Here is a 25,870-nt window from a genome sequence, read left to right as displayed (position 1 = left end):
GCGTAGGGATTTCTCAGCACGTGTGCATATGCGGAAATGCATTCAGAGAGAGTAGACGGCCGGATGACTGTGCACAGCAACTGCGCACATTCACGCATGAATGCACGTGTGCTGTCTAATGTGTATTCATGCATGCAAATAAGTGCACATGCACAAACAGAGGTGTGATAAAGGGCACAGACGTGCACAGAGACAAACACATATAAGAGTGACTTACCTTTCATCTGCGATTCATACTCGGCCAGACTCCCTTTCTCCCTCCTCAGCTTTCCATGCGATGTCATCATCTTTGACACCTTGACCCTTGTCCGTCACTGAGACCTTACGTCCCGAACCCTGAATCTTCTTGTATCCTTGCAGTATCCCCTCCTGGAACCTTTCAACCTCAGTGCCTGCTCTAGCTCTGTAGTCTGTGACCTTTCACCCCTGACCCCTTGGCCTTGGCGCTCTACAGCTGCATGCAGCACATCAGCATCAGTGTCGATCGGCTGCACTCAGCGGGGATGTCAGTCGGGTCGATGTGTCCATGGAATCCCCTGGGTTTCTGGTATGAATGCTGATCCATAGGTGAACCGGCCTGAACAGCAGACAGTGGAGAAAATAGAGAAGATAACAGTAAGGGAAGAAGTGGATGACAAGAAGACAACAGGGGGCAAGAGAGGCAGATTTACTGAGGCTAGAATCAGAGGATGAAAGAGTCAGAGGAAGAGGACAATTCAGGTCAGAGCGGCATGACAGAAAGGGGCAGTGACACCAGAGAGGGAGATTTAATAGGAGGGACAGCGAGATGGGGGCAGAGCGCAGAATGGACAGTAAGAGGGCAGAGTGATGGGGATGAGAGGGAAGAAGGATGGGGGATGGGAAGATGAGAGGTGATGAGTAACAGCAGTAATGAAGGACATTCAGTGCCTTGAGGTCGGGGGTTGGGGTTGTCTATAAAGGTAACGGTCAAACACACAAGAAAATGTCTCCAGTGATTCTTTTTAAACAGACTGTACCAAGCTTAACAAGATTTATAAAGGAAAAAGGTCAAAGATGCAAGTTCAGAGTCACAAAAGGATGAAGTAAATGCTGTTTGGAGACCAACCACCAACTGGCCTGTGATCTGCTTTGTGTTTCCACTCATGGTTTTACTTTTTACACATGCTAAAGGGCAACTAATGGGCAATTTTGCACAACAAAGGCAGTTTACCCATCATGAGAAATACTACTCAGTCTGGGAAAACCTTGTCATGTCATCAGGGTTATCTCAGCAGAGTTGCGGAGGAGTGTGAAGAGCTGATGGTTCTCCGAAATTCTCATTTCAGATTTTTCTTTTAATGATCTCCTCAGTGTTACTAAGAAACACTGGCCTAAAGTAACAATCACATGCACATGCATTTGGCACGGTGAACGGTTCCATATACTACAAAATCCATGAACCTCAGCTGCTGTTACACCTGTGAACAAAACATACAGAACCATAGGTGAGCTGAGCTGAGCTCATCCAAAATTGCCTTAATACTAAAATCTTAAGCTCCCGCCTGCTGCTAATGGTGCACGCAACAGCAGCAACCACACTGTGAGCTCTATGATTGGATGTTTTGTTCCAGAGGCAAATTTGTGCAAACTGATGAGAAGACGTGTCCACCCAAGTTCAAAATATGCATGTATCCCTGCCCTTTATATTTAAACACACAATAATAAGAACAAGAACAATAATGGGGAAAAAGGAAAGAGACTAAGACGAAGTAACACAAAGATCTTAAGTTTCCAGTGAGTTCTGAGTTCAGCCATAGGCTGAACTGAATACAAACACACACAAAGGTACACTCCCACACACACGATCAGTGACTCCTTTGCTAGTTAGCTCACTGCTAAAGTTTGTTCAGCTGGTACACTGGCTGTTTCGGGTGGATCAACGTGGGCTGGTGGGGCAAAAATTTGCTTCACTCTCTGTCTGAACAAACCAAAACGATTCAACCAGGACAGTCTCACGCCTGTCCAAGCTTCGAAAGTGCTCCAACTGTGAGTCACACAACTTTGTCTACGGGAAAAATGAGTGGGACTTTTAACTCCTGGAACCAAGGGCACTCAAATAGCTCTTCCCACTTTGCTGCTCTACTGGGTATTTTTAATGGAAAGAATGCATGACAAACTGGGGGTATCATAAGGCACGGTTGTTCAACAGGCTGGGAGGGTGGACTCAAATGACGGGACAATTCAGAATTTTGGTACCAAAGCAGGGGCTAAAAATCCAGACATCTTGGCTTCTGCTGTGTTAAATTTAACCATTCTTTTTATGATCTGTCTCTCGCAAGTCATCCAACTTTTTGGAGGTGGAATCCTCAATCACTGTCATATTCATTAAGGTGCAATTAAGACTGTTTTGAGTTATTTAAACTGTTGTATCCTGATGAAAGAGAAAGCAGTACAGTAGAGGAAGAGGAACCAGTTAGCCTCCATTTGAATGGTTCACCAAATTAGCCCTACATGCACATGACTAAACGCTTGCATTGCATTAGACACAGGCATTATTAGTCAGCATAAACTCAATTACTACGCACACACTGCATCTGGTTTTAACTTTTACACAGGCAGGCAAGTACACACACACACACACACACACACACACACACACACACACACACACACACACACACACACACACACACATACAGACACACACTGAGGCAACTTCACTCCCCACATCCTGTGTCAATTTCTCAACAGGTTTCAGAACTCGTGTTCCCCAGTTGGTATCAAGAAATAATTTGGGTTTCATAAAAACTTTCTGCTGCGTTAATGTGTTCTCCTGTAAAGTACTCTGCTGTGGGAAATTGTAAAAATGTTAATGCAGGTTGTCAATGTAGCTTTGAAAGCATGCAGGTGTTGTCTCAAAGCACTACAGGGTACATTCAGAAAAAATGGAAAATAAACAAATGGTGTGGTCTGACATGATTCATCTCATACACTGTTATTATATCTAAAACCAGTCACTCACAACTAAAACCAGTTACTCAAAACTAAAACCAGTTACTCAAAACTAAAACCAGTCACTCAGAACTTAACGTTTGCTCCTCGGGCCTGTACTTTCATTTCCCCTTCCAAAGCTGTGCTGTGGATGTGATCCAGATCCACTTAAGTGACGGTTTAGACTGAACTAGAGAGTAAATGGAGAAGTACAGGGAACGAATGCAGAGAGATTTCTACAAATGACTGCAAGGGCCCCAAAGACCTTGGAGGCTCCAGAGGCCTTCATCAGCGTGCAACCTTAATCTGCACAGAACAAAGCGAATGTAAATGATCTGAGAGGAGGGAGGGGAGGGGTTGTAAGAGATTCAGCAAAAGAAAAGGGCAGTGAGGGCAGAGAGATGGAGGTTATCAGAGAACAGTTTTTCATACTTAAAGTGAAGGTCACTGAAAGGAGAAGGTCATGTGATATACGCAGAGAATAGAAAGCAGATTGAAGACATGAGAGGATTTATGTGGCACAGTGTGATAGATCCTTATTGCCACTGAGGGGATTTTCTGTTAATTTCCTCTAAAGAAAGAAAATGAAGCACTAAGCAGAAGTAATACAGGATATAAGTGGTGCATTATGTTTGATGCATTGGCTGATACAATATGGGGATTTCCTGACATTGCTGGGAAACAACGACACTCTGGTACATCGACCCAGTAACTCCACAGAACGTTATCTTGTGTCACATTTCTTGCAGAAATCTATCCTACATTAATTTTCAATTCTCACAGCTCTGTTGTCTCATAACAGCTGCCTCTTATGAGTAGAAATTCATCCCTCATCCATGCAGACGAAGCCAAACCATTCCTAGTGCAGTGCAAAATGTCAAAAAGAAAATACATGGGTGTCAACGGGACCCTCAGCCAGATGATCTCATACCCTGAAAAGTTGGCTTTTGGGACGTATGAGGTTTCAGCTGAACTTCAACAACATTCACAGGAGCTGAAGTAGCGTCTTTATCATTGCAGTACGATAACAGACAAGCACCGGATGCATGAGCATGTCAAACACAATCTTATGCTAATCTGTGCTGTCAGACATGCTACAGCTGTATGATCACTGCTGTGAACACAAGTCAGGTAGAGTCAGGTGAGACACTCATCTGTGTGACAGACTGATTGGAGAGGCTCTTATACACAGAGACATGATTGGGAAAAGATGGAGCTTGTGGCAATTGATGCTGCAGGAGGAAGCAGTCAGATAAAAAGTCAGTGGAACAGAACAGATCTCGCTGAGAAAGTCTATTTGTCATTATGCTGAATGCAAAATGGCTTTAAACAATGAAACATACAACTAGAGAAAAGCATTTGTTAATGATTCATACAGCGTGTGCACCATGTTACCTTGCTGAGTGGGTTGCAGGTGTAGCACTGACATGAGCTATTAAGGAACTGGCCCTAATAATCATCGACAGACAGGACCTGCGCTGTCAGGTCACAGCTTACGGCAGTTTTTGTTCTACAGACCTCATCATGGCTGGAAGCTGTTTCAGCAGGTGATTAAAATGTTTTTCAGTGTACTGTATAAATGCAGCTGCTGGCCTCTGTTATTTATTTTCTGTTATTTATTTTCTGTTATTTGAACGGACATACGGTATCTGGCTATACAGACAAGGATCACTTAATTAAAGGAGCAGCCCATAGATTTTACACATGAAGGTCAGTTTACTCTTCATGAGAAGTACTACTCAGATTGTTAAAATAGTTGTATATTATCTTCTGTGGCTCTTGAGGGAGTGAGCCAAAGTCTAAAAGAAAAAATACCCAGAGGATGTGGAGGATACAAACTTATATCCGAAAGACTGCATCACCAATGGGAGTTCCCCCTGGTAGTGACTAAAAGTCAGCAAATTCTAATCAGTTCATCCTTGAGTTTGTGCCAAGAAATTTGCACTTTGGTTAAGTTACACAACTTAAATAAATTCAAACACGTAGAATAACAGTAGACCAAGTAGAGGACAGTAATAAAGCCAATGAATAGCAATATGTATCTACAGTTTGCGAACATTAGCTAGTATTAGCCACGATATGCTACTAGTCATACCAGACCAAATAAGGCTGTGGCAGTGAAAGTGGATTTAATTGCTGGCAAATTCAACTTTTAATATGTAAGAAGAAGACTGTGTTATTTCTGCTTTCAAATGTTACACAGTCGTGCTTAAATTTAAACTCTACATGACCAATCAGATTCTAAGCCTGTTCTTTCTCAAAGTACAGCATGTTGCTGCAGAACGCCGGAGCTGATCTACTTTGAACCTCTAGAAGTTAGATGACACGTCAGCTCATTCAGTGGCTGCCTGATTGCAAAACAAACCTGACGCTAGCCAACCTGGCTGCTCCACAACAGGTAGAGCCCCCCCACCCTCCCTCCCTCGTACTGGCTCTGGCCCCAGGTTTCATTCTGGAAGTGTCATGAGATTTAGGGCGATGCAAGATTAGCTATGCAAAGTAGCAAAATCCAAATTCATCGTATCACTGACAAAGTTTGCTTCTTGCCAAAGACTCTGCTCTGTTCTGTATCCTTCTCAACGACTGCTTGCACAGCAGCTGCCGTAGCAAACAGGAAACCATATCATAGTATGCTACCACAGGTTTTTACTCTCATACCATCCGGACTTACTCCGTACCTGAAAATGTCTAGTTTCAAACATGCCAGTGAAGAATGTCGCAAAATGCACCCCATTAAAAAAAGTGTGGCCACCAATAACTTAAGTACTGTACATATAGTAAAAAGGGTGAAATTTAAAAGCCTTTGGCAGGAGCATAGGAAGTACATTTTATACCCAGTATAATACGCCTTTCAGATTCTGGCATTGGACCTAATTGCAACAGCACTGAGGGCAATTTTGCATCAGACAGGGACGTAAAATTAAAGCCAAAGGGCACAGAAAACTTTCCACTGCTGTCTACATTTCTCAGGTCCTGCCTCGGTTGAATTTTATGCAGAGGATCACTTACAGGTTAATGTTTGTGGAATGCATACTTGTAGGTCCTGGCAGAAGGCAAAAATGGAAAAAAGATGAATTACAAAAAAAGGGAAATAAGGGAAAACAGTTCATGACAGTTGGGCACTGTGAGGGGTGAGAGGCTGTCAGGCTGCCCACATGGAGAAGTGGAGGTTTCAGTAAACCTCCACTTCTCCACTGGCATTTTCCTTGGAACTTTCTATGACAGAGCTAATTAGGGGTCAGTTTAGGTTTGGCTCTACTGCCAACTTTGTACCTAGCTCCTGTAGGATTTCAAGGTGTATGAGTATAATACAATGCTGGAAATTACAGTATAGTACATTTACTCAAATACTGTGCTTAACTACAATTCTGAGGTACTTGTACTTTTCCCAGCTAATTCTTATGTGGCTGTTACTTTTGACTCCATGACTTTGACCTGTCAAACTGAGCATTTCCACACTGTGGTATTTCTACATTTACTTGAGTAAAAGATCTGAATGCTTCCTCCATGACTAGAAAAAAATTCTGACAAGGAAGAGTAAACATTGCTCATATTATTTCGTATATCAAGGAAAAATGACCGTTTCCTTATGTGATGTTTGTTGCCCTCCACAGCCCACAGGTAAAACCCTGCCTGGGCAAGTGGATTAGAACAGAATCAGTATCACTTCACGTGCGAGTACAGGAACTGCACCGAATTAAATAAATGATTTATCATATGTTCCTCAATGGTATGAAGAGCACTCTGCGTATTTTGTCTTTTTAAAACTGCGTTAAACAGCTGGCTTAACTGCACTGAAGGAAACATAGTCGACCACCATGTTGTTTGAGGTCAAGGATTTGCATCTTCGACCAGACTGGACTCACTTTTCTAAGGGACTTTTTTCCCTTAGAAAATACAGTACAGTATTTTACATTAGTGGACATTCGACTACAAGTCAACAGAGTCAAAATCTTAGCACAACCATGCTGTATGCTTTAGAAACTGCACCTCATGCTCAAACTGGACCTCCTTTAGGGGTTAAGTAAACTTCAACTAATGAAACAAATAAACAACAACAAAAATCCTGCCTACAAGAGCTTTTAACACTACAATTCCTTAAGCCAGGCTGCTCTGTTACATTACCATCACTGTACACCAACAGCACAAAGGCAATGCTACTTTGTAGAGAAGGCTGTTTAAGCCATTTGCTGATCTTCATCATATGATAAGAGAATGAGGATTTTCTGTCAATAGTGTAGATGATAAGCAAACGGGAGGGAATTAAGGTCCTACTGCTCTAACAGCAGAGGAGTGTTGAGTGATATTTACAATGGCTGTAAATCAGCCCATATGGTCAATGGACTGTAGCAGTTCCCCACACAATGGCCACATAAACACCTCAGCATAATTACACAAGCGTACAGAGAGACACACACAGAGCATCAACACTGAAAATGGTGCACACATATTACATAATTGATACCTCTAACAGTCAGTAGCCCACATCCATTTGTCCACTTAGAAAACCCCCAAGTGAATACAGTGTCCCTTTAAAACACTAAACTATATATAAACACGGACATATTCACTTTAGTCACGCATGTACACAAGCATGCATTCACTCTCACACACATGCACACACACCAAAATATATCTATGTTTACACTCACACACACACACAGGTTGTTATTGGATTCATGAGCAGCAAGACAGACGTACATACCTCACTTTGTGGTCCTCTGCTGTCTCTTTCTATCTGTTCCTCAGCTCTCCTCCTCTCTTCTCATCCCTCGTTCTCTCTATCACACACACACATACACACACACAGAGCAGTGTGTTTGAATCTGACAGATTTCTCTCAGCTCAGTTCCCTCCTCTTTCCCCGCTCTCTCTCTCTCTCTCTCATTTCTCAGGCACACACTCAAAAACAGCCCTCCCTCCCTCCCTGCCTCCTTTCTTCCCTCTCCTGCCAAATATGCCAAATAGCTTCCACTCTCGCTCTCTCACTGGCACCAGAGCTGCCTCTCTCCTCCCATTCCCTCCCTCTCTCGCTCTCTGCCTTGTGAAGCAGTGCGAAAGCCACAACCCAAGCCACGCCCCCCACTCTCTCCTCTCCTCTGGGCGGCTATAAATACCGCTGCTGCTATGAATATACCGTCTTTCTCCTTCAGCATCCCTCGCTCCTGCTCTCTCCCTCCATCCATCCTTTGCCTGCACTGCCCTCCCTCCCTCGCTCCATCCCTCCATCCCTTTCTCCCTCAAAATGCTTTTTTTTTTTTTTTTTCTGATGACCTTGTATTATTCGCCCTTACAACACCAATCACATGACAGGATCCTCACACACTCTCGTGCAAGATGCAACCATTTCCACGCATACACACATATATGCATGCTTAAAGGAGGCATGTCCTCAAGCAGCCGTGTACACCCACACACACTCACATACACACACACACACACATAAGAGGACCCACAGACTGGCATAAACACTACCACAGACAACAGCGTTTTGTACTATCCGTCTACTGTGCTTCCTGTCTGTTGCGCCGGATGTGGTGCATTTTTCCTCCTGACAACTGAGAAAAACACACTCTGACAGAGAGATACAAATCAAACAGCAGATCACATTGTACTTCACAAATTAATTCTACTTGCATCAGTAATTGCATTAACAGTATGAGCCAATCTGTATGTAGTTATAGCAAATGGATGTGCCTGTCCTTGTAAAACGCAGTGTCTTTATGAAATCTACTGTATTATAAAGCTGAATAAAAGATGAGTGAATGAGTGTCTATCTCTCAGCATCCTTCATCGCTTGACTCCACCTTTTATATACATTTTGTAGCTGATATATCAAACACTGAACACAGTGTAGTAAATCTGCTGCATGATTAATGTCAGGTTGATTCACCTGCAAAAAAAAAAAAAATGTCTGGATTCACATTGTACAGTACAGAAGGTATCTTAGACATTAGACAGCATCATGTCTCTGCTCTTGCTCACTGCCTGCAATATTGTCTGGGAATGAGGTTACTAACATCTGGTGCAGGCGTGCTATGTGCACCGAGGGTACACTTAAACAGAATCAAATCTTCGCCTGCAGGCTGTATAGTATGTCACGGACGTAATTAATCCTTGGATTGCACCAGCGCAGCCGCGCTCTAACTTCATAAAAGAAACCACCAAAAATGTGAGCAGCACAAAGGCAGACCAAGAATTCTGACCTGATTGGGTAAATTTCCGCTGATGATGCCCCTGTGTCAGGTACAGAATACCACAGGATGCATGTGCATTACCGTATAAGGTAACACAGTCCTGTGTCCTGTCTTATATGTTCTGCTTCACTTTTTTTTACTGTCATGTGTTGCCTTTTTTGTCTCTGATGAGGTGTTGATTACAAAACCAACTGATTTCATATCATATAGATACTATTTTAGTTTTGCTGTTCGAAAGCAACAACATGCTCATGATTCAAAGGAGTAAAATGACAGAAAAAGCTGGAACATGACAGTGTGAATGATTTTATTTCCATTAATGGTAAAGGAGTTGATAATGTTTTTCCCAAACTGTTGGATGCACAGCAGGGAATTATGAGTCACCAGCTCAGAATCAGTATGTATGTGTGTGTACAGAGTGAGAGTAAGAGGGAAGGGTTGTGTTGCTGACGGCCAAAGTGAATCTATGAATGTTTTTGAGAGGATGTTCTCATACATGTGCAGGTGCGTTTCAAAACCGTTTCCTCTTTGCCTCTGTCAGCGCAAGGGACGCTTTCAGGTCCTCTGTGGTATCTGTGTGTATCTTCAGAGAGTGTGTGAGGGCTTTGTGCAACTCCTCTGGGGCGACCAGGTTGAAGCGCAGCAAAGAGTCGACCAGCTGGGAGCGAGCGTTGCCGATGAATGAGTGCGACAGGAAAGGCGCGAGTCCTCCCCCACCTTTTGTGGTGTAGAGCGGTACTCTGACCATTCCCAGAACCTAAACAGGGGGAGAGAGAGAGAGAGAGAGAGAGAGAGAGAGAGAAAGAGAGAGAGAGCATGAGATCTGGTAAATGGCTGCAAACAGTCACTCACTCACTCCCTCACTCTCTCTCACACACATATACACACACAATTACCTCCTGTCCATGATCTTTTGCAGTGGATGCAGCTGCTCTCTCCACTTCCCTAATCTGCTCCTCCTCCATCTTCTTCACATAGAAGTGAGTGATAAGACGGGAGGAGGAGGAGGACGGGGATGAAGCAGGGGCATGGCAAGAGGCCACATGATCTTCTACAGATATAGGAAGAGCCACGCCCAGCTCCTCCAACAGTTCCCTGCTAAGACCCGCCTCCAGGGTCTCCTCTGATGAGTTAACAAACCTGGAGTGTAGGGGATGGGGGGGTCAAAGGTCAGGATCAGATATAAGATAGAGATAAACAATATCAGCTGTGCTATTCTCCTGAGACTCACTGAATTTAATTTGAAAGCCCAAAACTGAGGTGCTGCTGCCTCAAGTCACAAGAGGGTCGCAAGTCACTGGATTTTAAGTCTCACGTTGGAGACGAGTGAAAATGGTCGGGTCATTTCAACTTCACTAAGATAAAGGTCCCGGGATTACCAGAGTCAGGAACATTCATTCTCTGGGGACCATGAATGTCTGTACAAAACTTCATGGCAATTTATCTGATAGTTGTTGAGATATTTATTATACAGTCTGAACCAAAGTGGTGGACTAACACTGCCATCTCTTGAGCATTGCTACTTCCACGGCTAGAAAGCCAGTATGGATACTACATAAAAAATGCTTGATTTTTGAATGTGCTCCTGGTGGACACTATTTCCCCACAATGCACTGTTCAGAAGAAATGCATACGTTGCACACAAGTGGAAAACATTTAAAGAAATTTTTGAATGGTGGTAAAAAAAAACACTGACCATTCTATATTTTGCTTTGTATTTGGGAAGTTTAACTGGCAGTGACATGCAGGTGCACCTGTTCACCTCATGTCAGTAGTTAATGGTTAACTACATGTATGCTGATTTCTTTATTTACCAACTGCAAAAAACAATATATTAAGACAGTAATATAGTATATGGAACATAGTGTATACAATTAGTATGTAGTATGAAATTGGTACACATTGCTGGTTCTGACCACTGTTCCCAATTACATTTGCAGTTTTCCTTTATTTTACATATACTATCATCATTTTTCAGACTTCTCCTCTTGTCTCGTTATATAATTCCCCTGTGTTGGCGAGTGATGCCTCAGAAATTCTGGCAGCGATTACTGTAAATCACAGATACAAAGGCACAAGTGATTCAGATTAAGTTGAGTACTTATTAAGCGGTATGTGGTTAAATGGGTTTTTAAGGCAAGATAAGGCTCCGTACAGAGGAAACTGCATATTTTCTTATCTTTCACTGTTCATCCTCGCGGTATGAGCATTCTAGTGTCAATGTGTGAATATTTGTTCTGTAAAGTAAAAGTTTATATATTTTGATGGGGTTAGTCTGTGAGGAAAAAGAGACACTTACAAACCTGAGCTAAACAAACCTGTGCAAATAAAAGCATAAAAACAAAGCAGCACCAGGAAAAACTCACCCGCCAGGGAAACCCAGCAGACCGTCAAAGCGCATCTGCATCTGTGGGAAATGACAGAGGTTGTTATACACTCACACACTGATGCATCCACATACACACAAGCACCAACACACACATGCACACACACAGAGGCAGAGAGATGCTTACACACAAATGGGAATGTGTCTTAATGCGAACAGGCAGAAACATTAAAAGCAAAGGTGTGCATGAATTGCGCATGTGCATGCACGGCCGTGCCAGGACTCTACCATTTCCATGCATACCCCACTCCCACAGCAAACACACAGGCACATTGTCCTTCCTCACCAGTACGATATGTCTGATGGGAATTTTCCTAAACAGCTGAGCTTTCGTGTCAGAGTAGAGCATCATGTGGCATGCATGCCGACAGCCTGAGCACGCCAGCGCCTCCGCCCTTGACAACTGTCCACTCGCCATCTACAAGTATACACACAAGCACAGCGCAAAATTACACATTCACAGTTCAGTGCTTCCTGATCACTCTGTGCATTTGGATGGCTGCCCCCTTGTCATGTGGTGCCACTGTGACATCATCCAAATGCATCTGCTCTCCTTGTTTATCTCTCTCCCTCCCTCATGTGCTGAATCAACAGACCTGACTGAAGCCGACTGATCAGCTGGAGGGCCTGTGGGCTTCTGTGCAGAAAATGTCACGGAAGTCTGGCCACAACCAGGAAGCTTTAAGGGAGGTCTGTGTAACTTGTATCCAAAAAAAACAAGAGAAAATCTTTAGCTCCCTCTGCTGGTGTGGAGCAGGCTAACAATTAGAAAATCCCTACCCTGGTATTATTTCTTTTTCTTTAATATTGCTATATTTTAAATCTATTATTTTTTTCCCTTTGTATTCTTATTTACAATTTGTAGTGCAAGCACATTCTCTGTATCTGCATGATCGTGACATATTATTCAGTTTTATTCTATACTTTTCCCAAATGAGTTTGACAGCAATTTTTTAAATAAATCAGTCATTTAATCCAGAAAGCCTTCTAATGGGTTACTCAGACCTTATTCTGATTTCTTCTGTCTGTTTAGAGTATTTCTGTCATTCCAAAATAATTTGCTATTATAATGCCATTTAAGGGCGACAGTGAACCATTTCTGCTTTGTTATTTCTCTCACAATGACTCCATATGATTTTTTCAAGTCCAGTACATCAACCTGAACCAACGGATCAGATCCCTCTTTCAGGTAAACACTGCCATAATTCCATATTTAACCAATTATTGGGGAAGGTTAATCTTTTTTTTATGCCAGCAGCAGTATTATATGGCATAATATCACACTGGCAGAGGCAAATTTTTATCACTGACAAACTATTAACAAAAAGCAACACTACATTCATACCACTGCACTCCACCAGAGCCAAAGCCTTAAAATACTCTTAATACATACATTGTTTTACCGGTTGGAGCCTTTGTCTTATTTATTCATTTATTTATTGTGTTTTCATGTTTCATTCACCCTTTAACTCGGGGATACTTCTACTACTAGTGTTATGCAGAGTTCTTCACAGTAAAATGAGAAAATAATGTTTTTAATGGTTAAGTAAGAACAGCCATGATCGTGTTTTTAATTTATTTTGGTCAAACATCACCATAATTTATATAAAGTTCACCATGACAAAGCACAACTACTCAAACACGAGCCCCACACGTTACCTGTGATAGGGACGCCTCCTCGTAGGTAGTCTGACTCAAAGTGCTGTCTCATTCCTCAGTCAGCAGACTCAGCCCGGCTGGTTGACTCTCTGCTGCGCCGGTTCACCGGACTCTGAGCGTTCTGGTTACGTTTTGAGCAGTGATTGGCTGAACAAAGCGAATGGCTCGGTCTAGCCAATAGCAGGACGCGACCGCTGGCTAGTATGTCTGAGTGGAAGTGCAGCATCTCCGGTTCTTTCATGTGTTGTAGGCGGTTGTGTTGACACTTTGTCGACATCTCTCTTGTGGTGTTTCAGAGGATAGGAGTGCACTTCGAGAGGTAACACTATTCAGTTAACGCAGACGGACACATTGTGTGTGTGAGACATTTCGTGCGGGACACAACACGCTGACAGGGGAAGCGTGCTGAAGGTAGGTAGCTGCTACTACCTTTTAGCTGCTGTTAGCCGACGGTGTCCAAAGTCTGCACCTGTGAGCTAAGCTTCAGCTAAGCTTCCTGCGTTGTTTAATGTTATTTCGTTAACTTACCGATGTCTTCCTGTGTGTAATTAAGTCCAGTGTTTTATTTATTTATCGGTTTATCTTATAACTTCTTTTATCTGCTGTCTTCTCTCGATCCTGTTCTGAATAACTGCTACAGCACTGCACAACGACAGCAACCATTATTATTATAAGACCATTATTATTTTAACAATTTAACAAGGCAACGGTTTGCGAGTGTGCAGGATAATTTACTGACAGATGCAGCAGTTCAAAACAGAAAGTTAACCCTAAAAACAAAACTCAAAATACTAAACTGAAACCTGCTGTGATTCCTGAATTATTTTTTGAACAGTGGTTTAAATAACGATTTAAAGGAAAGAAGATCTTCTTATTTCTTTTTCTGTTACATTATTTGGTGATGTTGTTATATTGGACCCGTTTGTTGTGTTACTTAAGACACTGACTGCTTTTCATCTCTCAGGTAAATCAGAATGGCCCAAGGGATACCAGACGAGCTGATGATGAATACTGCTCTGATAAAAGACTTGGCAGACATTGCAAAAGATGCGGCGCTTCTGCAGGGTGTACTAATGAGGATCCAAGAGACTCCCAACTCATCAGAGGTGAAAAGTGGAAACACGGGCATGTTTTAGTGGATATGATATTACACATGGTATAATGTTAAAGTAACATCACCCATCATGAAACATATTCTGCCGAGTCAGAGACCTTCTTTAAATTATGTAATACATTTCACAAATGCTTTCTTTTTAATTGGTTTATTACGCATATCCAGAATAACAGAATAACTGTTGTTAAATCCCATTAACCTACTACTGGGTCACTTTCACTGCAATTTCATGTGGTGCAGCCAAACATTATTCAACACCACAGATCCTTAGCTTATATTTTAGTAGAGATGTCAAACCTTTAGGGAAATCAGTGTCACATGATGGACAAGACATTTGATGGAATGGTGCAGCCATGAAAGCATGGACTCGTGGGTTTGAGTATTTCACTCAGTGTCACCATCATATATATTCAAAGAGCATGAACAGGCCATACAGTATATGGCACTGTCAGACAGTGTGGACAAATAAGGTGCAACCAGAAGAGAGCTGATCTGTTTCAGGGTTAGAATCTGATTTAACACCAACTTACAGATGAGTGATGAACTAAGGAAAAATCCTGTAAAATGAGTGGAGACAGAGGATGACGATGCCCCCATCCTTAGGGCAGGAGGGGCCATTGAATGATCTGATTAGTCCACCACCATCATCAAAACACCAAATGAGGAATAGCTTATAGAAGAGGGGTGTTCGTCCCTCCAGCTGAGTCCTGACCTGTAGAATCAGTGCCAAGGTGCATTGAAGCTGTCCTGCCAACACGTGGTGGCCTAACACCTTACTAAGACACTTTTATGTTGATTTTTCTTTTAATCTGTCACTCATCTGTAGTTATCATTTGTTAATGCTTAACTATCAGATCTTACAATAGACCACTGTAAACAAGTAGAATACCACCCGTGTCAGTGCTTAACCTTGTCAGTGGACTAATCTGCACAGGTAACTGCAGTTTCAGTTTGGAGCTTGTGACAATAATCACAGCAGAACTCTCAAACCATGAAACATATTTGCCCTGATCAGAGGCTAAAACTCTTTTTCATGAGCATGCAAGTGATTTGGTTTGATGAGGAGGACTGAATGTCAGCTACTGGCCCACTGGTTAATTACAATAACAGTAGTCCATCCCCAGGTGCCAAATACCATGTGAGACTTGTGGCTCTCACCATAATATTCCAATAATTTCTGAATGAAGCTCTAAGGATTTTTAACAGAAAGGAAAAGGTCATAATGACAGAAAGTCACTGTAACACTGTAACAGACAGATGAAACCAGCAATGTTATGAATTCAGTGTCTGAATATGGCTCATGAAACACTGAGTCAGACAGCTTACAGTGTCCTGTTAGCTGATAATGTGATAAAAGAATTGATAGTACTCTGTATACGCGACTGGCAGTGGAGTTGTTGAATGCAGTCATGTTTGAGATCATTGCATATTCAGTGAAAGATGTTGCTTTGCTTTGTTGGAATTTGAATTTCTAAAAAGAAACTACAGTTCATAGAACAAATCGAAATGAACGTGCAGTTGTGTGATTTGACAAAATGAGCCCCCGGTAGCAAGAGAGGACACAAATCCATACCAGTGAGTAGTTAAGCTATGGCTTACAGGCGTGTTCAGTGTGAAGTCATGTGAGGAATTTGTTCTGCTATAGAGCTCTAGGTTTGGGATGGAGCTTCACTGAGCCTGTGTTTGCAGTTACAGGGATTTTTAGCCTGCGTGTTTTATCTTCATTCCTTACATGCCATGTGCAGTGCTTGTGGTTTTTTTTTTTGATGAATTGTGTTTTGATGTCAGCTTTCTTTTCTTACATTTTACATCTTGTTTTTCAGTTGGTGACCTACGCCCCACTCACGCTTTTTCCCACGCCTGTGCCAAAAGCTGTGTTCCTCCAGGCTCTGGCAGTGCAAACTCACTACAACACACTGGTGGACAAGATCAGCCAGGATCCAGACTTTCTGCGAGACGCTCTTGCTAGGTAGTATATGAGCTCCTCAGCAGTTTGGCAGAACATAAGGTCTCCTAAAAACTACTGTAACTTCTGTTTATACAATAGAAACATAATGTGGTTATACGTAAGTTATTGTTAGGATTTGAATGTGACGTTCTTTGTTTTATAGCACCATTGAAGTTGATGATTTCACTGCAAGGTTGTTCAGGATCCACCAACAGATCCTGAAAGAGGGAAGGTCTCAGGTATGCCAGCACGCCATGGTCAGGATATAGTAATGTAAATTGCTGAGCCTTGCTGATATTGGCATAATTTTTTTAAGGTTAACATTTGTCTTTGGGGTTAGAGGTCTTGTAGTTTACCCATCAAAAAAGTAACAGCTTATTGTAAAGTGAACCCTTGGAAGAGGAGGAAGACCGCACACAGGCTTGGTCCTTCTTCTTTATTCAAATTGCATAATGTTGAATCAAAGCCCAGCGTTTTGGCTTGCACGTACATCAGGGGCCAATTAGGATTAATGAGCAGAGGACAACTTTATATACAATCTCAGACATCATGCAAATCGTCGTATAGGATCATCACCTCATTCATTTCAAAATGTCATCATCTGTGCCACCTGTATGGTTATCCTCCTGTGCTTTTTTCATTATGGCGCCACCTTGTGGTAAAAAAAACCTCCAGAAATTTGGCTTTTGGACTATAATAACAGAAATAATATCTAATCACAAAAAGAAAGAAATAATATCTAATCACAAAAAATGACAATTTAGAGAGAATTTTATTAGGACTGTACAATTGATCATTAATAATCATATTTTCAACAATGATTCCAGACTTTATGCACATTTTGGAAGATTTCACCTCACTGGGAATGAATGAATCCACTGGATATGACTCACAGTTTAAAAGCCAGCAAATGTGTTTGTAATTTTGCTACGAGTCAAAACTTTTATGATTGAATTATTATAATTGAAGAGTAATCGTTATGTTCTCTGCCAAGTGTAGTGTTTCTCAAGTATTACAAAGCCAGTTAAGTGAGAGTTTCATTGCTTCATTGTGACTTTGTCTCAGACTCAGATCCCAGAACGGTGGATTTTCTGTTATTCAGCCATGTGCTTGGATCTTTACTTTTTAATGATCTAAGCTGTCTGAGTGTGTCTTTGCCTTCTTCCCAGTCTATTGTGTTGGGTCTCAATCGGTCTGACTACATGCTGGACCACAGAGAGGGCGGGACGTCCTCCCTAAAGCAGATAGAGATCAACACCTTTGCTGCTAGTTTTGGAGGTCTCTCGTCACGCACCCCAGATGTACACCGGTGAGTCAGTCATTAGTCGTATTAAAAACCTTTGGTGATCATTATTTCTCATGAAAAACAGATCACGTACTACTCTCAACAGACAGTTAGATTTGGTCTTCTCTCAGCCATTTTATGCAACTGCTTTTCCTGTGTTTGTTTAAACAAAACCGTACTGTTTCTCAGCCACCGTGTAAAATCTTTTGCCAAATTACTGATTTGACTGTGTTTGAAGAAATGTGATGAAAAAATAACTGGCAGCCAGTGAAATAATGAGTGACCTGAATGTCCTTCGTCTTGCTCGACAGACACATCCTTAAGGTGGCTGGCCGGCTGGAGGAGAGCCGGAGCATCCTAGACAACAACCCTGCTGCTGGACTGGCTGGAGCGGTTGCTAAAGCCTGGGAGCTCTATGGATCGAAGAGGTAGGAATTAAGCACTTGGACAGTTAGAAATACAATAATAATTTGTACCTTAAGGTGCTGAGTCTCAAATTATGTGTGGGAGATTTGACCCTGCCTACTAAATGTTTGTTGAGCGGCTGTGTGTTGTTAGTCACATGTAAACAACACACACCAATCCGACTGAGCTGCATTCCACTTGATGAAGAGCAGACCAAAGGCAGAGACCCCTCAGCATGTATTGAACGCAACAAACTTAAACGAGCTCTAAAAGATGGAGGGAGTTCAGATGGAAGAAGTTAATCAATTTTTCTACTACAACCCACATAGAAAATAAACCTGTGGGCAAACTGCAGCAATGCTGGAGACATAATTCAAAAGAAAGACACCTGTGTCTTCAAAATCCTGATACTTGCGTGTAAAAAGGCCATCACAAAGAAATGTCTGAAATGTCACCCTCCACAGGCTGGACAGGCTGGACAGGACAGGACAGGACAGGCTGGACATTGCAAAGGAAATATACTCCATAGAAAGGGACCCATTAACAATGTAGCAGAAAATGGTCTGAATACAAGAAAACAAGAGGAAACATGGGTGCTGTTCTCAGCTGGTCTGAAAAGAATGGATCATATTTATATATTATATTCTATTCTATTCTATTCTATTATATTATATATTTATATTCATTTTATTTTTATCTTCTTCAGTAATATTATTAAAGCTGGTACTGGTGAAGGTGCTTTACAGGAGTAATGGTTGTCATTACAGTGCTGCCGTCATGTTCTTGGTGGAAGAGAGCCAAAGGAACATCTTCGATCAGCGATACATTGAGAATGAACTGTGGAAGAGGTAAGGTGTTAGTACTGAGGAGTGACATTTGAAGGAGTAAGCCTTTCCCTAGCAGCCTTAGCCAATATTATATTTGATATGAAAATAATGCAGTTTTACAAATCTAAATCTGTATCTCTGATGCCACCATGCCTCTTTTCCTGGTGCTCAATGGCTGCTTGAAATTTGCAGTTTTCTGTGTTTGTGCTTTGCCCTTTGTGCACTGTGCCTTGATTCACAAATTTTGCTCCCTTATCTTTTGTGACCTCTTCCTGCGTTTTTGATTGTGTGAAAAGTTTGGCCATTTTCCAGCTGGAAAACACAAAAGGTTATTGTCACTGTGTTTCAGAAACATTCCCACAATAAGAAAGCGGTTTGATGACGTTTGTCAAACAGGATCCCTTGATCAGGACAAGAGGCTCTTTGTGTAAGTCTGTTTCTGTCAGTCAAATGTACATTTAATGAACTGTATAAAATGTATTATTCACAAATTAAAATCATATGCTGTACATAGCAATGGAGATAATTATAATCAGTTTTACTTACTTTGCATTTATGTCACTCTCTTTTCAGTGATGGTCTAGAGGTTGCAGTGGTGTACTTCAGGAACGGCTACATGCCTCAGAACTACGTTTCTGAACAGGTCATAACTTAATTCTTTATTCCTAGCTTTAGCAGTTTTTAGGTGGTGAGTATGTGAAGTGCAGTCAAGATGGAGAGTTACATTTGATGCAGATACACAGTTGAGCTGGGAACACACACATGGAGGAGTAAAAACACAACTGTTTTCCTTCTTTGCTGCCACACTCTGCCAATTCACACTCTGGGAATTGGCAGAATAATAATTTCCCTATTTAGACTACAGATCTAAAAAAATAAATGAATTTCAGAGTGTTCATGCAGGCAGTTTTTCTTAAAGTGGAGCTGTTTTGTCTTGAGTATCTTCATTAACTTGGATTGGTATTATCATCTTGAATGCACTGACGTGTGCACTGTGCAGTTATATTATGAACAGTAAACTGGGAAAATCTGATACTAACTACAAATGATTGGGTACTTGATTCTGAATTACTCAATTTTGCAAAGTTATTGGGACAAGCCAGAGTTGGAAGCAAATCACAGCTGAATTGAAGTTACATTCAGTGGATTATTCTGACTCTGCTGGTCCAGTCGAGTACAGCTTTGTGACCAGAAAAAGAATTTTCTTTTCATCGGTGCTCGTGTTTTTAGCAGCTTTTAAAATCCACCATGTGAGCACTTAGTACTCCCTGACCGTGTGTCTCTATGTTACTCTCCTTCATTCCACTGTCAGTATTGTAAGTCTGGGGTCACAGGCTGACAAATGTGACGTTCCTGCTTTGTCCGGAATGCCGACCAAGAGAAGCAGGCGTCACACCTGCTTTAGAAAACTGACTGAACGGCAGTGAAATATCCAGCAATCCAGTTCTGATGGTCTCAAATATAAGAATCCAAAAATGATGTTATAATGGTTACTCAAAGCAGTTATGATGATTATTGTTCTCCTTTACATATAACTGGATTGGTATGTGTCTGAAAATTACTTCTTGCAAACAGTGGGCACTTAAACGGACCTGTCTCCAGTCGAACTGTGTTATGATGTGTAGTGATGTTTAGAGATAAGCCTGAATCCAGAATCAGATTTTTATTTTTTTTAAAATTGTAGACTTGGGATGCTCGTCTTCTGATGGAGCGCTCTCTGGCTGTGAAATGTCCAGACATCAGCACTCACCTGGCCGGAACCAAGAAGGTCCAGCAGGTGCTCGCAAGACCTGGAGTTCTGGAGAAGTTCTTCCCCGACCAGCCTCAGGTAGTGGAGCAGATCAGAGCGACGTTCGCTGGCCTCTACACTTTAGACATGGTGAGAGAATGACACACACTACAGTCTTTGGAACGGTTTTCTTTTCATACTGAAGTTGTATATAGGGCAGAAATGACTACATCACAATAATAATTAATATTAGGGTGAATGGGGTGGATCAACTAAGTATTTTTTGTTTTATCTTTTGAGGTGAACTTATTTTGTTCTACCTCAGTGACGGTCATGTTAACCTACAACGTGTTGTTTTTGAACTGAAAATGTCAAAGTAAAATGGTGACATTCTAACTCCATGCTAATATGACCTGGCATAGTTTCCTTTCGTTTAGTTCTCTGTTGTTTCTGTTGCCTTCAGGGCCCAGAGGGCGACAAAACAGTAGCAATGGCTTTGGCAGCACCAGACAGGTTTGTCCTGAAGCCTCAGCGAGAAGGAGGAGGTACGATCACAGAAACATCTTTACTGATGAGTTCCTCCATGCAGGAAATCCTAAAACTACTCCTATGGTACTCAACATTTCTTCAGCTAGAAGAGTTTGGATGGTAAACATGTTAAAGCTAGTGTTCAGTTACTGTCTACAGTTGAGTGTCTATAAGCAAACTTCAAGTCAGTCTGGTCGGTAGTATGGTACAGCTGTTGTAGTAGTACATTTGAACATTTTTGTTTCAAAGCTGTGTGTGTGTGTGTGTGTGTGTGTGTGTGTGTGTGTGTGTGTGTGTGTGTGCGCGCGCATATATACAGTATTTGTGCTCATTCTAATTTGAGACCAAAAATATGCAACCAGAGAATTAATTCCTGTAAGGTAATTAGTTACAGACAATCTACCAGTTGAAAATGAAGAAATTGCAATGTAGTACACAGACAAAAAATCTTTCTAAAATAAATAAAATAAAGTGAAAATAAACATGAAATAGAAAATTGAATAAAAGTAAAAATACTGCAATACCCTCCTTAGAATATACATATACCCCAATATCAGAAAAAATAAAATAAAATATAAACATCTTCATATTTGCATATGTACATGAGGTTAAAGGCAGGAATGATTTCCTGTGTCGTTCTGTTGTGCAGCGTGGAAAAATGAGTCTGTTGCTGAACGAGGCTTCTTGATGATCTTATAGAGTCTGTTAGTGTCCTTTACCCTCAGACTGCTGCCCCAGAAGACAACAGCGTACAGGATGGCACTGGCCACCACAGACTCATAGAACAGCCACAGCATCGTCTGGCAGATGTTGAAGGACCTTAGCTGTCTCAGAAAATAGAGACAGCTCTGGCCCTTTTTGTAGATAATGTCCACGTTTTTGGACCAGTCCAGTTTGTGTTTATTCATTATTATTTATAGGCAGTTATGTCTCTAATAGAAAATGCAGAAGAGGCAGTTGTATTAATTGTAGATACTGTTAAAGCGACAGTATTCATTGCTCCAGGAATTTACTAGATGCAAACAAGTCTCAAATCAAAGCCTGAGGTGATTAAGTGAAGCAGACGAGTTCAGTCTTGATTGTTTTACATTATAACTCAAGCCAAAGGCTCAAGTCTACAGCTGTCATCAGTCCTGCAAATATATTCAAGGTAGTAGCTCGCCACAGGCATTTCAGCAAGTTAAGGCTCTTTGATGTTACATTTAAACTTTTCCATTACAGTAAAGTTTACAGGAGAAAAAATTGTGTACATTTCCATGTGAACATTATTATGTTTTCCTAGGTAATAACATCTATGGATCGGAGATCTGCCAGGTCCTGGAGGGAATGAAGGAGGATACAGAGAGGATGGCCTATATTCTGATGGATAAAATCCTCCCCTCCCCCTCACAGAACTACCTGCTGAGACGAGACGCCCCCCTCCAGATCAGTAACTGTCTCAGTGAACTGGGAGTGTTTGGAGCATATGTCAGGTACGTAAGCACTGTTTCACAGGTATAGGATATATTGTATGAATTTGTTTCAGATGGGATATTTTAATAAAACTGTTTGAGCTTTCAGAACTGCACTCTAATCTGATAGAGTTGTATAATTTAAGTTTATTCAAGGATAAAAGTAGAATTATGATTTTGTGTAAAGTTTCCTCTTTGTGCCAGCTGGCTATAAAGACTGTTTATGGTTCAGAACTGACTTTGACAATTTGAGCCACAGCAAACACTTTAACTGTGAAGATGTTTAATGTTTAAAGCTGCACCAGTTGATATTTTATCTTTCAGCTATGGATCAAATAGCCAAGTGTGAATGGTGCCACTTGTGGTTGATCACCCGATTCTGCAGCTCACCTCAGCACTACGGACAATTTCAGTGCCTTTAAGCTCACTGTTAGCCCGCATCAGCCCGCATCAGCCCGCAACATGACGTGGTGGTCCACCTCTGTCTCAGAGCAGCTGCTAACCACTTTCTTTACCACTTTCAATTAGAAAACATGTCAGTTTATCCTGCAACATCTAAATGGACAAAATATCAAATATTGCTTTTTTAAAAAGTATCACATTTGTTTGGTCCTGTTACTGATCAGTACACTAAATATAAAAAATAAAGAAGGAAAAATTAAAAAGCACAACTTAAGTTTAGACCCAGTCCTTATTCATCATTTCCCTTGGTTTCCTTACAGGCAAGGTAAAGACATGGTGATGAATGAGTGTGTGGGCCATCTGCTAAGGACCAAGAGCTCAGAACACTCAGACGGAGGCGTAGCAGCGGGAGTGGCTGTGCTGGACAATCCTCTGCTCGTCTGAGATTTTACACTCCTGCTGGCTGGGCTTTCAACAACAAATGCACAATCAGACAACAGTGAAATCGAGGTTGCACTTTTTGAGTCACATTGTAGCTTTGGCTGCTGCAGCAAGAGGATAATGGTGAGGAAATACATGTCCCACGTGTCATTCATTTGACAAAGACTGGACGGAAATGCTCAGAGTGTAGGCTCAGTTGTTGCTCACAGCCCTGGAAGATGAAGCTTCCCTTCCTTCAGGACTTCTCCTGCTGTTAGAGGTGATGCAGCAGCCAAGTGTCTTTGTGTTATTTCTGATGTAGCTCGATGTTTGTCCTTCGCAGGCATTACCAATATCAGTGGGGTTCATGAGGACCATGTTTGCTATCAGTTTTTGACATCATGATGATTGCCTATGAAAAGGAGTGCTGCTCTCAAGTACACACGCCAGGGCTTAAGAAAATTATAACACTTAAATCCAGATCCAGTAAGTGGTTAAAAAACTTTTTAATTTTTACTTTTTAAATTTAACATAACATGCTTCATTCTCAATTAATGCTGAAGTCTTCATTTACCTCAGATGAAGAGAGGATCACATTGTTTACTATTTCAGTAAAAAACCTCACTGTCACTCTTTGAGGGACATAATCACTTTTCTCTACAGGAACATTTCTGATAGGATTTACTGTTTGTACCGAGAGCAGCTCAACATTAGAAACAGTGTGAAGTGGGGCTAAAACACCACCTTGTGACGCTCTTATGTTATTACACCATGTTCATTTGGGTTCATCCAAACCTGTGAAGCTACTCAATGTTGTGTTTATGTTTTATATGGTTTATGGTCACTTCAGTTTGCCCTGCATTTACGATTTAAGTTAAAACTCTTGACAGAAGTCAGTCATCATGATTGTAAAAACTAGACAAGTAAAGCCCAGATTAACAGGAGTAACAGGAATACTCTTTAGTTTTTATAAAAAGAAAAGGAAGAAAAATCAAGTGCCCTTAAACAGCAGGTTTGTGCTGTTAACCATCAATTGATGAATTTTATTTGACTATTTTTATCACTTGAACTGTGCCGAGCACTGTTTGTTTTAATGATTGAGACAGAAAACTCACAGATACTTTGACATTTTGCTGTGATTTCTGAACCCTGGAATGCAAACAGCAGAAGCAGTGGATAAGATGACCCCGAACATTTTAGTAACTTGATAAAGTCCTTCTTCACATTAATGAGCTCAGTTGATCAGAAGTCATGGTAAAGTGTTTAAACAGCCGCCACAGCTGAGTGGTGAAGTGAATATGTGTTCACACAGAAGGTAATAATACTGGTGCTACTACAGCTGCAGTGTTACTAGTATTATTACTACCACAAATAATAATAACAAGAAAACGAAAAAGTTATGTATTTTTACAGTACATTTCTACAAGTTATACAGCTCAGAGTTCTTTACATTAAGGGACAACAACTCAGCAGCTTCTGCAGGAAAGCAAAACTCAGCCACTGGACTCAGCTCTAATAATATTTCTGCTGAAAAGAGAAAATAACAGCAACAGAAAGTTGAATATCTCATCGATAAAGTTTCAGGTCAACATTAAATCAAAGCTGCTACTTCTGCTGGACTTTACACACAGGCACAAACTTTGACCTCCCATGGTGCATTCTGGGGTTAATACTGTGATTGTGTACAGTAACACATTAACTGAAGTCCATAGGATATGATGAAGATGATGAATAAAACAAACACGCTCTGATCAGTGTCTCTTGGCTTAAATTAATATATTTATTCTGGGCCCACGCAGCAGCGTCCACATGTAAGAAACATCTCTGAATCTGTTTAACTCCTCCTTATCCCACCAGCCTGTTACACCAAAGTGCAATGAGGACAAGGTCAGTGAGTCTCTGACGATAACAAATTCCACTGAGAACCGTTTACAATGAGCATATCTCAGACACTGAGACACTACAATCTTCATTACTGGACAGTCTGACATCAAAGGTATCAATGACCCCAATGAGTGCTGAGAAAAGGAAGCTTAATGGTGATTCAGCAGTAATTCATATAAGAGTAAATTCTACCACAAAAGGTGAATTAAAAACCAAATGTTAGATGCTTTGGACCAAAAAATAATGCCCAACATGTTCTGTCAAAAACTGCAAAGCAAGTTCTTACTTCACTAAAAGGATGTAAATATCATCTGGAAAATGTACTAAATGGCTGTGTGTGTGTATATATATATACACACACATAAATACATATACATATATTTCAACCAACTACAGAAGTAAAATGCTGCACTCCTTTTCTCAGACATCATGTGACTTCCTGTGTTAGCAGTAAATGTTGTTGTGAAAATAAATTGGATCTTGCATTTTGTTTCATTTTGACATGGTGTTCCTCTTGCTTGATGCTTGTGTTATGAGTCCCATCTGGACCAAAGGAGCTGCATTTTGTTACCTTTCTGTTTGCAGTGTGTCCATGAACGTATAGACAGTTGGGTCTGAATTCTTCTGATACTGATAAGTTTGTTTTTTTCTTTTTTTTTTTTTCAACAAGCAACGAGTCAATA

General features: G+C 41.2%; 3 protein-coding genes across 6 annotated transcripts in view; 1 reads left to right on the top strand and 2 right to left on the bottom strand.

Moving 5' to 3' along the window:
• Window positions 1–7,925, bottom strand: part of arhgap4b (Rho GTPase activating protein 4b) — a 28,538-nt gene extending 20,613 nt beyond the window's left edge. Inside the window, exons 1-2 of the mRNA XM_041060686.1 lie at window positions 7,658–7,925; window positions 218–676 (exon numbers count right to left, since the gene is read on the bottom strand). Of these exons, the coding sequence (XP_040916620.1) occupies window positions 218–287 (70 nt within the window). The 5' untranslated portion in view covers window positions 288–676; window positions 7,658–7,925. The remainder of the gene's footprint in view (window positions 1–217; window positions 677–7,657) is intronic.
• Window positions 7,926–9,430: 1,505 nt separating this feature from the next.
• On the bottom strand, window positions 9,431–13,314 carry zgc:103759 (U8 snoRNA-decapping enzyme). 3 transcript variants are annotated; one of them, XM_041060760.1, is made up of 6 exons: window positions 13,195–13,299; window positions 12,132–12,235; window positions 11,822–11,953; window positions 11,516–11,556; window positions 10,046–10,289; window positions 9,431–9,906 (listed from the first exon to the last, which is right to left on the bottom strand). In XM_041060760.1, exons 3-6 carry the CDS (start codon window positions 11,951–11,953, stop codon window positions 9,661–9,663), a joined length of 663 nt encoding a protein of 220 aa, XP_040916694.1. In that variant the 5' UTR covers window positions 12,132–12,235; window positions 13,195–13,299; the 3' UTR covers window positions 9,431–9,660. The 3 variants fall into 3 exon arrangements, with proteins under 3 accessions (XP_040916694.1, XP_040916703.1, XP_040916711.1); XM_041060769.1 differs by lacking the exon at window positions 12,132–12,235 and having other exon boundaries at window positions 13,195–13,314; XM_041060777.1 differs by lacking the exon at window positions 11,822–11,953.
• Window positions 13,315–13,419: 105 nt separating this feature from the next.
• gss (glutathione synthetase) lies at window positions 13,420–25,595 on the top strand. Of its 2 annotated transcripts, none has more exons than XM_041060699.1 (13): window positions 13,420–13,605; window positions 14,159–14,300; window positions 16,132–16,277; window positions 16,420–16,495; window positions 17,426–17,565; window positions 17,853–17,969; window positions 18,714–18,794; window positions 19,123–19,200; window positions 19,347–19,416; window positions 20,458–20,652; window positions 20,966–21,047; window positions 22,313–22,502; window positions 23,204–25,595. In XM_041060699.1, the coding sequence occupies exons 2-13, from the start codon at window positions 14,169–14,171 to the stop codon at window positions 23,325–23,327; spliced, it is 1,431 nt and encodes a 476-aa protein (XP_040916633.1). In that variant the 5' UTR covers window positions 13,420–13,605; window positions 14,159–14,168; the 3' UTR covers window positions 23,328–25,595. The 2 variants fall into 2 exon arrangements, with proteins under 2 accessions (XP_040916633.1, XP_040916641.1); XM_041060707.1 differs by lacking the exon at window positions 23,204–25,595 and adding an exon at window positions 22,806–23,183.
• Window positions 25,596–25,870: the final 275 nt, after the last annotated feature.

Source organism: Toxotes jaculatrix, chromosome 2 (genome assembly GCF_017976425.1).
Source record: "Toxotes jaculatrix isolate fToxJac2 chromosome 2, fToxJac2.pri, whole genome shotgun sequence".
NCBI lineage: Eukaryota > Metazoa > Chordata > Actinopteri > Toxotidae > Toxotes > Toxotes jaculatrix.
Note: the sequence above shows the minus strand (reverse complement) of the source record. Positions and strands in the feature narration are given on the sequence as shown.